General features: G+C 46.8%; 1 protein-coding gene across 4 annotated transcripts in view; it reads left to right on the top strand.

The window, feature by feature from the left end:
* TTPAL (alpha tocopherol transfer protein like) overlaps positions 1 to 13252 on the top strand; it is a 37972-nt gene extending 24720 nt beyond the window's left edge. For all 4 annotated transcript variants that reach the window (XM_025998748.2, XM_025998746.2, XM_025998747.2 and 1 more), the window contains 4 exons: positions 1791 to 2250; positions 4685 to 4878; positions 6677 to 6787; positions 8948 to 13252. In XM_025998748.2, coding sequence (XP_025854533.1) covers positions 1806 to 2250; positions 4685 to 4878; positions 6677 to 6787; positions 8948 to 9226 — 1029 coding nt within the window. In that variant the 5' untranslated portion in view covers positions 1791 to 1805 and the 3' untranslated portion in view covers positions 9227 to 13252. The remainder of the gene's footprint in view (positions 1 to 1790; positions 2251 to 4684; positions 4879 to 6676; positions 6788 to 8947) is intronic.
* Positions 13253 to 13690: the final 438 nt, after the last annotated feature.

The following is a 13690-nucleotide window of genomic DNA, read 5'->3' as shown; positions in this document are numbered from 1 at the left end:
ATCCCTATTCCCTGGTACCTCCAAACTCTCTACCCTGCTTTATTTCTCCCCCTAGCACTTTCATCTGGTAGACTATAGTTTTTTTCTTGCTTATAGTCTGGCTCTCCCATGAATCTAAGTTCAACACAGGCACAATTTTTTTGTTGTTGTTCACTGATGTATATCTTTAGTGCCTGGAAGAGGACCTGGTACATAGTAAGTCCTCCATGTTTGTTGAATGCATGAAGTGGCATCTAATTGGGACTTTCAGATGAATCAGTATTGGTCAGGTGAAGAACAAGCTTGCTAGAGGAAACAGGATGTGAACAAGACAAGAAAACACAGCTTTGGGAGGAACTGAAAGCAGCTGGGTGGGGCTGGAGGTTAGAATGCAAGGAACGGAGTGGGCAAGACGACGGTTTTGGGGGAGTGACCTGGTCACCAGCTACATGCAGAGACCCCTGAGATGGTCCCTGCTCTCCTTGAGCTCAGAGTCAGGGACCAGTGGTAGTCTGTGGACAGGAGCTTGGGCTTTGGGACTGGACAGCTGCTACTGCCTTACTCCTGGAATATCTAAAGCAGCTGTTTTTGGTTTTGTTTTTTTATTCAATAAATGTGTTCTGCTCTTCCAAGAAACAGACACTAGGTTGAGATGAGACATGCAAGGAATGAATTGGAGGCAGCATCTGTGAAGCATAAAATGAGAGGAAGCTGCAGAAGTCAGGGAGAGCCTTCAGACTCCAATAGGAGCTCAGCTCTCCAGGGAAGGAGGTTTGGGCAGGGAGTTGTGGACGGTAGGGCAGTTCCATGGCAGGTTCAGGCTGAACCTCAAGGCAAAGTTGCCTGTTAGTGGAGGCCCACATTTCACTCAGTCATTGACTGGGGAAAGGGTGACATCCACTGGATGGTGGATCCAGAGGGATGGCAGCTGGGGCCATCCTGTCAGTTATGCTCCATTCCCGTGTGAGCGTCAATCAGCCTTGTTTCACAGCCATCATAAGTCCTATATGTATATAGTAAAAAGTCTCCCTACTTAAATGTCCAGTTATCCAGTACTCTTCCCTAGAGGGAACCACTGGTAACGATTTTCTTATATTTCCTTCCAGAAATTTTAGGTGCGCTCAATATATAGGTATAGATTTTAAAAATATAAATAAGGTTATTCTGTGCCCACTGTCCTGCAGCTTGCTTTCTTTTTCTTAGTGTGTCAGTTCATAAAAATCTTCCCCTAGTATCCCATTGTTAGGATATCATTTAACCAGTCTCCAGCTGGTATGCAGTTAAAGTGTTCCCTGTCTTTTCCCATCATCACCAATACTTGAAGTAATTGTCCTTGTGTGTATATTTTGTGCACATGTACAAGTATATGCCCTTGAAATGAGATGCTGAGCCACGGGGTGTGTGGTTTTAAAGTTTGATAGATAGCGACAAACTGCCCTCCGATGAGGCTATGCCAGTTTATTCTCTGCCCAACAGAAAGCACATCACCCATCTTGTATTTTTGCCAATATGTTTCTTTAATTACAAGTAGGTCGAGCAGCCTATCTCTGTACAGAAGGCCACGGCGTTGCCTGAGGAGTGTGTGCGTGTCCCACTGCAGTTGCCTGGGTGCCTTGGTGGGGATTTTCACTTCATTCGGTCGGGGGTAGGACCTGGCCCTGTGGTCCAGATCCACTTCATTCCCCCAGCTGAGAACCGCCGCTCTGACAAAAGTGCACCTGCCCACCACCCCCACCCCTCCACATCATGCTGCCCTTGAGAGGAGCAGTGCCGGGCTTCGTTCACTTGGCTCGGGGTTTGTGTGTTGGCAGGGATCCTGGTAGCTAATGTCAGAAGAAAGTGACTCTCTGCGAACCAGCCCCTCTGCGGCCTCACTCTCGGAAAATGAGCTGCCGCCCCCGCCCGAGCCTCCCGGCTACGTGTGCTCGCTGACAGAGGAGCTGGTCACCAAAGCCAGGGAAGAGCTGCAGGAGAAGCCGGAATGGAGGCTCCGAGACGTGCAGGCCCTCCGTGACATGGTGCGGAAGGAGTGCCCGACCCTGAGCACCTCTCTGGATGATGCCTTCCTCCTGCGCTTCCTCCGCGCCCGCAAGTTTGATTACGACCGGGCCCTACAGCTGCTGGTCAACTACCACAGCTGCAGGAGAAGCTGGCCCGAAGTCTTCAACAACCTGAAGCCCTCGGCCTTAAAGGATGTCCTCGCTTCCGGATTCCTCACTGTGCTGCCCCACACCGACCCCCGAGGCTGCCACATCCTGTGCATCCGCCCAGGTATTGCCCTGGCTGGGCCGCAGGTACCTGCCTGCGTGCCCACCTATGTGTGGGATGCACGTGCCCGGCACCCTGTCTGTCCCTTGCCTTTCCCTTTCAGCCCCCTCCCCATTGGAGTCAAAGCTCTTCTGGTTACAAATGACAAAAAGCCACTCAGCCTGGCCTAGGAGAAAAGGAAGGAGTTAAAGAAACAGGAGCATCCCTCAGAAGCAGCGAGCTCAAAGTGTAGCAGCTTTCCTGGGGCTCCCGGGCCCCAAAACCAGCATCCACTTCGTCCCCCCATCAGGAACTAAGCCAGCCATTCTCCCTGTCTCTGCTTCTGTCTGTGTATCTGCTTAGGCCACACGTTTCTGCTGTCCTGTGTATATCTTCCTTGCTCTTTTTCCTGGAGACTGGCTTTTGCCACTGCTTTGCACCTGTCAAGATCTTGTACTCCTTAGTGTGCAGGCTTCCTGGGCTACCCAGCCAAGTTCCTCTGTGCATAGTCCTGCCCTGGTCAGAGGGTACAAGCAAGCTCCCTCCTTTGTGAGGAGGTGAGGCAGGCATCTGGGGGGGCTGGGCAGATGACCAGAAAGGTGACACTTCACTGTGTGTCTCTTCCTCCTCTCCCTCCTTTCCTCTACTTTGTTAAGCCACTGATTCACTTTAGATTCACTTTTCCATCTCAGCACTTACTGTTGGTAATGAGGACATCTTACATTTCCTTGGCAGTGCTTTTAATAGGGGCACCAAATATGCTATAAACTCAAGCGTGTTGTCCACTAGAGTCCAACCCCCACGGCCTTAAAAATCTGTCAGGCCAGAGCAGAGACAAAATTTGAAAGTAAGATCTCAGTGTTCTTCCCAACCAAGCCAGGAGCAGGAGAGGGCCCGCTGGCAGCCCTCCTTTGCTCACATACTCCTCTTGAAGTGATGTCTGTCAGGCAGTGGACACCTCCCTGCACTTTCCTCTCTGTCTTTAAGGTTCGCACTGCCATGTGCTTTGGTCAATTGCCAAACCCTTTTTGGAGACTAAACCATCCTCCTGAGCCTTTCCTGTGTACCAGGCACAATGTTAACTAACTGATTTACCTGCTGTTTTAGGCACTTTCCAAAATTAGGGTTGTTTATTTTAAAACAGGCAATGTGGTGGAGATTTTAGGGCACCAGGAGACCTAGGAACCAATCAGCAGGTTTTTTTCTGCTACTTCTCTGTACTGGACTCATAAGGATTTACAAAACAGACTAGCACCCTGGTTTCACCTCTTTGCCTGCACAGTTTCAGCCTTTTGCTTGTGAGATGAAATTTTTCCCCCATGTGTCTGGAGCAGCTAGACCCCTCCCTACCAATGCAACTTAGGAGGAAGCATACTGAGATGGTTTTGTTCTCAACTGGGTATTAGCTTTGCCTCTTTTGGGACATATGTTATTGAAAAGGAAGACATCCGGTTATGTAGAAGCAGGTTTGGTTGGCAGCAACATTCAGTAGCAAGCTGGCACAGCTCTTGGACAAAGATTATTTTTCATAGGAATTTTGCACATATTACATATCCCCTTGGTGACGGCAGTCATGTGGAATTTTATCGTCCTAAGAAAAGGACACACAGGTTGGTGGAATTTTCTTGAGAACAGCGGTTAACAGTCAAAAGTTGTCATTTCCATCTTCTTCCCAGAGAAAGGAAGGACTCCTTTAAACATATGGGCAATACTAAGAGAACGTCTGGCCCGGAAAGGGGATATAGCACAAAGCACAGACTGGAAAGCCATCTCCATCCCTGCCTTCCTTGACACATGCTTCATTTTCAGGCCAGCTCTTGTCACTTGGGCCCCAGAGTCCCAGGCTCCTAGCCTCACCACTACAAGAGGGGAGAGGGATCTCTTCTCTCCAAAGGGCCATGGTCGAAGAATTGAGTCCCCTTGGCTCTGTTTGATCTGGCTTGGATCACACAGTAGCCAGGATGATGTCGACCCCCACTGACCACGCCCATCTCTGCAGCTAGGAGGCAGGTCAGTGGTACCCAAAGTGTGAGGCTAACGTGGGAAGAGGTGGCTCAGGGCGGTGGTATGAAAATCTGATGTAATTAGATGTCCATTAAGGTATTACTAGCTTATTCTTCTTCTGAGGAGATGTGGGCTCAGAGTGAGGAGGTAACTCACACAGCTAGTAAGATTCAACACACACACACACCCCTTCCGTGTGTGTCTGACTTCAGAGCTCAGGCTTTTAACTCCAGCACTCGCTTGCATTCCCATTTCCAAATGTGCTGCTGTATTTAGAATTAACATCAGCTGCTGCTAAGGTGTCCCATTTACTAACCTAAATAGAGCCATGCCAGTAGAGTAGCTTTCTTTCCATTTTTTAAATAAGAGTTCGAGCAAGGAGATAAATTTTAGCCTGTGATTACTTGTTTTGTATTCATCTCTGTAACATTCTGTCCATTTCTTATGACCTCAGACAGATGGATACCGAGCAACTATCCAATTACTGAAAACATCCGAGCCATATACTTGACATTAGAAAAACTCATTCAGTCTGAAGAAACCCAGGTGAATGGAATTGTAATTCTTGCAGACTACAAGGGAGTGAGCTTATCAAAAGCATCTCACTTTGGCCCTTTTATAGCCAAAAAGGTGATTGGCATCCTTCAGGTATGGCCCTTGTTTGTCGTGTGCCTGTTTCATGGTGGTTTTGGCTTTCCCCAGGGCCCTGCCTGTTTACCGCAGGTCCCACATGATACACAAACCTCACTTCTCATGCCTACAGTCTGAAAGATACAACAGCATTATGGGAAGAAACGCAAATGTCCTATTTACCATTCATTCTCAGCAGGTTCTCCAGTAGTTTCTAAGGTCCCTTCAGTCTGGACAAGATCAGCTTTAGGGCAAGAGCTCAAACAACCAGAGAAATACTTTCTGCTCATTTTTGTTGTTTACTTCTCCAGAAGACAGGGGAACAATTCTAACAAATGAAACTGAGAATTTGTGTTTCTGACGTGTTAGACCCTGCCCTCTGGGACCTCAGGATGGGGATCCTGTCGGACTATCTTGGACAGATGCTTTCGTATCTCGTGTGTTATGTATTTATTACTATTTTTAGAGAGAGAGAAAGAGAGTGTACATATGTGCATGGGGGTAGGACAGAGGGGGAGAGAATCTGAGGTAGACTCCACCCCCAGTGTGGAGCCTGAAGCAGGGCTCAGTCTCACAACCCTGAGATAATGATCTGAGCTGAAATCAAGAGTCAGATGCTTAACTGAGTCAGCCACCCAGGTACCCCGTGTTCTGTGTTTTAGAACATAGTTGGGGGCAACCCTCTTGGATCCCCTCCCTCTTCAGGAGCTTTGTACTATCACTTTGCTATTGCTCAGTAAACCTTGCTTTGCTGCCCCCCCAAAAAAACAAAACAAACAAACAAACAAAAAAAAACCCACCACAAGTGCAGGGAACCGGAAAGTTCCATATGTGCACAATGTTCAACAGTTTGCGAAGTGCTTTTATAGTCGTCATAACTCATTCAATCCTACAAGGCAAAATTTATTTTTCCTTTTTAGTATATGTGCTGCTGAAGTGAGCATGAATCCTTTTTCCTTTTTGGTGGCTGGGGACACAGCCCTTGCAGGGGTAGCATGGCCTCAGTCTCAGGTCTCTAACAGTTTCAGCTCCCTGTTCCCTCTGACCAGCCCACAGGTACTGTCCCTTGCGAGCTGTAGGGCACCAAAGAAAAGTTTCCTCTGTGAATCCCACAACATGTGTGAGCCCACACTGGGTGCCAGGTTGATTAAACATCAGCGTCACATTTGGTCATTATCAGAAATGTGGAGCTAATACTCTGGCTTTCCTTTGCTTCCACTCTTCTTTTACTACCCTGCTAAGTACTGCATAGATTAAAGTGTTAGGATAGTGAGTTTGGATCAGTGTTTTCTAGTCTTCTAAGGTGATCTGAGGGGAAAAAGCTCCAGGGTTAGATAGGTCTGGGAGATGTGGCATAGTATGTCCCTTTCTTGAGAATGTGACTGTAAACATTTGCATATGACAGTCCTGTGGTTAAGGACACCTGTATATACAGCGTGCTGTTCTCAAACTTATTTACCTACCATGGAACCTTTTTTGCATCACACCTAGTACAATCCTGAGAAATACCATTTGGCAACACCAGTCCTGAAGGTCCGATGTTTGTAAGATGCATCCACACAGGCTCCAACCCTTTTTTTTTTTTTTCCTTTGCCACAAGAGGAGCAGCTCTCCACTTGTTTGCCCCAAGAAAGACCCTCTCTCTGAGTCTTGTTTTCCAGGTTAGCCCCCACTTGAGCTGTCTTGGAGGAGGCCATGAGAATCAGATCAAACTGATACGGAGGCCTAAAGAAGATTTAAAGGAGGGAGGCAGACTGTGGAAACAGCCTGCGAGTGCCTCCCACATGTTCTAACATCTCCTTCCCTTCTCCTACAGGATGGCTTCCCCATTCGGATAAAAGCAGTCCATGTAGTGAATGAACCTCGAATATTTAAAGGCATTTTTGCCATCATAAAACCATTTCTGAAGGAGAAAATAGCAAACAGAGTAAGTGATGATTCTAACTTGATACTTCTTTTTTTACTCCCCTGTGACATCAATAAACTTCTCTTAGTTTATTATTTTTGCCCTGGGATGATTAATTTGGAAAGAACAGATTTACAGATAAAATAAATGATCTTTTCTGTGAAAGGAAAATAAAATTAATAGGACCATAATATGTGACAGTGGAGAGAGCAGGGAGGCAGGCAGTTCTAAGAGTTAAAATGCTATGTAGTCATTTTGGCTCTTCAATATCCTGGCCTGGGCACTGTGAACCAACATTGTATTTCCTATATAAGAGGACAGGGAGAAGGGTAGTATTGGGCAGGTAGTTAAAAAGTTATAGTGATTTCTTACCACAGCTCCTTGGGGCTTAAAAACGCAATTTTTAAGCTCTTCTATTTACCTAGTTTATTGTCTCGTGTATCAGGTTTGTGGAATATTTCAAGGTTTATGAGATAAGTGAGTTTTAGCCTACCCGTTATTTAAGAAAGGACAGATGGCCCTTGAAGGATGATCTTCCTCTGTGACCTAGAAGAGCCATTTCTCATTCAGCTTTTGCTAGGTACCATGGTTGCATGTAATGGATGGTATTTTTCTCCTCCTCCTCTAGGCCTAGGAACATCGTGGTCCCTCCAAAGACCGGGTCTTGAATTTTGTACTCTTTTTCCAAGAGGAAACAGAATCTCAAGGTTGCAAGGGAAGGAATTTAAAATACAGAGAGGTGCCTGGGTGGCTCAGTTGGTGGAACATGCCATTCTTGATCTCAGGGCTGTAAGTTCAAGCCCCATGTTGGGTAGAGAGATTACTTAAAATCTTTAAAAAAAAAAAAAAAAAAATCAAATTTAGATTCCCAGGCCCTTTCCCTGAAAATTTTAACTCCAGTCCCGGGGTGGAGCCCAAGAGTGTGATTTTAAAATCTTAAAATCAGAATCTGTGATTCTGATGCACAGTCAGGTTTGAGAATTGCTAAGTTAGTGGCATCCCTGCCTGGGTTTGAACCTATCTTAGTACCTGAAGATCCTGTTTGGAACCTGCTCTTAAAGCCAAAGCAGTCTTTGGAACAGGCCTCATTATATCTATGACCTTATTTGTGGTCCATAATCTTGTTCATTTCATCCTTCATATGTTCATTCATTTGTTCAAAAATATCCATTAAAGGGCAGCCCCAGTGGCGCAGCGGTTTAGCGCCGCCTGCAGCCCGGGGTGTGATCCTGGAGTCCTGGGATCGAGTCCCACATCAGGCTCCCTGCATGGAGCCTGCTTCTCCCTCTGCCTATGTCTCTGCCTCTCTCTTTCTGAATAAATAAATAAATCTTTAAAAAAAAAGAGTACAAACTTTCCATTAAAAAAAATATATATATATATCCATTAAACTGCTGTGTTTACAGTACGTTCTAGATGAGCAATATAGACCAAAATCTCTGCCCCCAGGGGAGCTTACATTCTAGAGAGAAACAGACAGTGGATATATGTGATCTAGTATTAAGATATGCTAAGGGCTGTGCAGAAAAATTAAGCAGAGAAAGGGGACAGTACAGAGCAGGGGCACGGGACTGTAGCACAGGATTAAAGCTGGGGCGTCGCTGAGAAGCTGGCCTTTAAGTAAAGACTGGAAAGAGGCGAGAGCATGAGCTCTCAGATATCTGAGACCAGCAGCTACGATACTGGCCTGAGGTGGGAGCACATTGGACATGCTGGAGCAGCAACAGAGGGAAGTGGGAGGAGGGGAAGAGAGGAGCAGCGGGGCCAGACTGTGACAGGCCCTATGGCCCAGTGTGCGGACTTGGCTCCTAGTGCGTGTGAGGTGGGAGCACTGGCAGGCCGTACAGAAAGGAGTTGGCACGACCTGAGCGTGAAACAGGCTGTGAGCAGGGAGGCCAGTGTGAGGCTGTCGTGAGAACCCAGGGGAGAAGTGGCAGCGGCGGCATGGTTCCAGGGTTCTGTGAGGCAGGCAGCAGAGTGATTGCATCTGGCTGTATTCTGAAGGACCAGCCAACAGCACGGGAAGGGAATTAAGGATCCTCAAGGTCTTCGAGGAACTGGAAGGGTCAGGTTGCCATCAGCTGCTCCTTCATTCATTCAGCAGGTGTTTGAGCACCTGCCTGCCTTGCAGGTTACCGATCCTGATTAACCTGAGGACACGTGTTTCCATTTCCCCTTCAGTTTTTCCTTCATGGGTCTGACCTGAACTCTCTCCACACAAACCTTCCAAGAAGCATTCTCCCCAAGGAGTATGGTGGCACGGCTGGAGAGCTGGACATCACCGCCTGGAATGCCGTGCTCCTGGCCTCAGAGGAGGACTTTGTGAGGGAGTTCTGCCCACCTGTCTCCGTCTGCGACAGCATCCTGGGCCAGGCCCTGCCGCCGGAGGGGCTAGCCTCAGATGCACAGTGTGATGATTCCCTGCGGGCCGTGAAATCACAGCTGTACTCCTGCTACTAACCAGTCCCCTGTGAGTGCCACCATCTTTAAATCCTTTCCTTTTTCTCTGGAGAGGCGCAAGGAGAATCTGAGGTGCCCGTGAGTCAGTCTTGCTCCTTGTAATTAAATTGCAGCCTGTACAGCTCTGAAAGTGAGCCATGGAGTAAGGCCTTCGTTATTGGAATTAATCCTTGGAAGACATGGAAAATGGTCCCAGTGATTTTCAAACGTTTGGAATCCCAGTTGGCAACCATCAATCTGGAAGCTATGTCTGGTTCTTAGAGATCTTGGAACAAGAAAAATCAGGACCAAAGTCATTTTTGTCCCACATTCCAGAAGAAAACCACCAGTCAGCACACTCCTAAGAAAGAACCTGGCCGAGTCTCCAAGGTGGCCTCAGAGGAGACTTCTGGAGTTTGTGTCTTTCACCTGATTCCTAACTACAGACCTCTGTTGCTCATCAGGAAATTTCTAGTTTGAGGACCAGGCCCCAGCTGCCATCACTGGGTTTGGAAAGCACCTTAATTGAATCATGGGAGCATCAGGACATAAGTAGCACTTCCTTATCAAATTTGGGAGCCAGAGACTTAAAAGCACTTCTGAGATTCATTGGTTGACTCTTGCAATAGAAACTGAAGGTTTCCCAAACCCATAAAGCCTTAGCCCTGGTTCTCAATAAAATTATAAAGGATCCTAGAGGTATGTGATTTTACTCAACCTAAAACGCCACATGCCAGGCCTGAGTAGCTAAAAGAATTCTAGCCCAAGAATGAAGAGACCAGGACTCCAGCTCCAGAAGTGTGACTGTGGATAAGACCTGGGCCTCTGTGGGCCTCTCCTTTCTCATCTGTAAAATGAAGCTGGATGAAATGATGCCGGGGGCTTTGGCTGCTGCTGTTTGAGAATTTGGTTTAGTTACTAAATGCCAGACATTGGTTTTCTGCCCAGAAGAATGGCTCTCTAGAGGCAAGTGGGATCCTACTTTTTTTGTGGTACATCTGGGCCTTTCCAAGAGGCACATGTCACCATCTGGCCTACCTTTAAAAAGGAAAGTAGTATCTATATTCTTGGGACCTGCTGATAACCAACTTCCTTTTTGTAGGGAGAGTTGAACTGGACAATGGCAGGTGAGATGACCAGGGTTTGAGTGAATTCCTTCTATCCCTGAGGTTCTGGCGGGACACTGGAAACCCAGCAGCGGGGAATGGCTAAATTACTTGGGATTCTTAAATTTTGGTCTCTAGAAACAAATGCAAGAGTGTTTGCTGGATCACTTCTGGGACCCTAGTCCTCCCAGACATGCTTGTTTCTTTCTCTGATGTGGGTGGACAGACTTTAGCCAGCAAGTCCGAACGTTAGTTCTGCGTTTCAGCACTTTAGACCCTTCCTGTCAAAACGTTAGCCTTAGCCCAAGCATCTAACTAGGTGGTTCATCTGGTGGCATTTGACCTGTTTCCTTTTGTATTCATTCCTTGAAAATTACAGTGATAAAAAGCAACAAGTACAGTGTGTTGTGTAAGTACGTTCTCCGTGCATTTATGAGACCACCAGGCAAGGGAACAAAAAACAGCTCAGTTAGGAAGAGGATGGTGCTCTGAAATGCAAAGGCCAGTCTATTGTTAATAAGCTCTGCGTCTTCATAGTACTGTTTCAAATATCTGGAGAAGTTGGTGGTGGAAACGATTCGCCTCATTAGTGCCAATTCCAGGGAAGGCTCTTCACCGTAGATACTAACCCTGGATCCCCTCTAGGGACCTGGCAGAGCTGTAAGTGCCAACACGCAGACCCCTGGCAGCCTCCAGGTCCATCTGCCAATGACAGCGTGACCAGCAAGGCTGGAAAGATCTAAATAGCACAAGTAGGACAGCCATAGTAGAAGGTTCAGAATCCAACTGCTTGGATGTGGGAACTGATTAGAAGCATTCTTAGGCCTCAAAGAGAAAACAGACTGAAAAACAACCACTGCTGCCAAGCTAGATGGAGGGAGGCATGAACTGTTCAGCCCCACAGACTTTCCCCAGTTTACACTCTGCACTGCATTCCTGGCTGGTTTTGCCCATGTCTGTTGGACTTTAAAGCTTATGTGTGTTTAAGCTCACCGAGACAAGTATCTCCCAAGACCAGGATGTTGCCCACTTCCTAGGACTTTCCAGTTGGCCCAAGGAGCCGATGCATTCAGCTTCTGAAAGGAGTCGGAGCCAAGATGTGTCTGCCTTCTGTAGCCGCTGTGCTTTATTTTGGTTCCAAAGAGAGATCAAATAGTTCTGACACCTCAGGAGGTTTGAATCAAGCTGTGAAAGCAGGACCTCCCTGGGTGAAAATCAAGGCCATTTCTGTGTGGCTTCACCGGATCTCTGTACAGTCACCACAGCGGGGTGGGGGAATGACCAAAGGAGCACACAGTGAGCCTCAGTAGTGGGGGTACAGTGACAGGGCAAACAAGTGAACATTAGGAGAACTGGGAGGGTTTTCCTTCAGGGGAAAGTTCTGGCCCATTTCACAAAAATCTAAAAAGTAACTTCCTTAAATTCAGGGTACTGTGGTATAGGAAAGGGAAAGGGATAGTATCCAGGGGACCTGAGTTCTGGCTTTACACTGCTATGTGACCTTGGATGAGCCACTGAACCCCCCCTGAATCGCATGATAAAAGGGTCTCTGCTCTGAGTTCTGAACCCTGTATTTTAGGCATCATTTGGCTTCCTTGCCACAGGGACATTGTACTCTACCATTTAGAGGCCTTCTTCCTTCCCCCACCCCCGATCTGGGTTATTTTACAGAAAACGTAAGTCTGAATTGACATCCGAAGCTCCCAAATGAAATCTGTAAGCTTAGGTAATATGGGGATTTTCTTCCTCCTCTGCTCTTTACACAGAATCTGGAAAATTGTGCCTCTTCCTGGAATTCTATTCTTCCTTCACAGAGGAGAGGCTGGGAGAAACGTACAGAAGCACCTATGCAACTCTGGCATCCTCTCTGGAGTTTATGTGCTTTTTGGCAGAAGTGGCTTTAGCTTCCCCATACTTCATCTTGCTTTCACAAGGAGCCACTTGTCCTTAGAGGTTTACAAACACTTCAGCTTGTAAGATACATTTTTGCCAGAAAGGACAAGAAGAGGTATTTTCCCAGAATTCCGGAGAGATACTGAGTCTTTCTGAATTCTCCCAGAGTGGGCAGTTTCTCTTAAATGCCACCAGATTGTCAGATCAGTTGTGGGATTACTTTCCCATTTGGGTAGGCAAAAGCTGTGGCACAGTGGTGGTGTTATTATAATACTTAATTTTCAAGTTTTCAGTTTTTTAAGGTTTTTCCTTTGAAGCCTCTTTCATTTGGGAAGTGAAGCGTTAGCTTAGGTCATGATGCAAGTATGGCTGTTCTGTGGCATGAGATAATGTGCATATACCAAACAGAAACATCTCAACTATTCAGGAAAGAGGGCTGTCTGGTGAGGTCTCTCAGTATTGGGATCTGTTAATTCTGTAAATCTAAAGTAAATTCCTTTCTGCTCTCCTGACTCAGTATTGGTTTGCTTGAAACGCAAGTGACAGGCATTGTCAGAGTCAAATATTCCTCCTTATAAGACTTGCTCCACTGGAAGGCCCAGTGTGACTCGTGGATGGAGAAGCTAGTGATGAATCTGTTTGCCAAGTGGCTGCTCGTCCTTGGTCTCACTGGGCAGCACGTTAAGCTGGGGAGAAAGCTGCCATTGGGGTTCTTGTGGATATGCCTCCAGGTCTTGGCACATCAGGTGGTAACCTGTTATGGGTGGAATGCTTAAAGCCTCTGATCCTGCTCTGACAGGGGAGGAGGTGGGCTAATGTTCTGACCGGATTGGTTCCTCATTTCAGCCACTGGTCACATTCCTCACTTCAAACTGAAATTCAGTTTAGCTTTGAGTAGACCGACACGTGGTGGTGGATTCATCTACTTCAGTGTTTGTTTTGACCAAAAGTTTATTTTTCTAGTGCATTTTCTACGTCAAAGTGGTGAAAACATGTAATTTTAGTATGCATGACTGGGTCTTAAACAATAAAAATTCCTGTAAGGTTATGTGTGGAGTTCTTTTGTGACCATGACAACTTGGATAAAGGTACTGAAGTTTTATTATTTGTGGTACATCACGGCCTGTGCAGAGCCTCCCTCCAGGTCCGGGAGAGAGAGGCGCTGTCGCAACACCGTGTACCTATAGATTTGGGGCTGGCTACCTCTGAAGATCGTGTGCAATTAGAAGATACCAGTGTGTACAAAGAATGGCACTTGATGTACACAGTGGTAGAGATGACATGCAAATTTTTCAGTTCTTAAGGCCCAGCTGTACATTCTGGACTGGCCTCGAATTCCTGAGTGCTTGTATGGGCTGGGCACCCACTACATTAAGTGCTTCACATAGATAACCTCATTTAATCTTTAAGCACACTTAAGTAATATTACTACCCCTGTGGGACAAATGAGGCTCAGAGAAGTTAAGCAGCTTGCCCAAGGACACAC

The sequence above is a fragment of the Vulpes vulpes genome, chromosome 14, assembly GCF_048418805.1.
Source record: "Vulpes vulpes isolate BD-2025 chromosome 14, VulVul3, whole genome shotgun sequence".
NCBI lineage: Eukaryota > Metazoa > Chordata > Mammalia > Carnivora > Canidae > Vulpes > Vulpes vulpes.
Note: the sequence above shows the minus strand (reverse complement) of the source record. Positions and strands in the feature narration are given on the sequence as shown.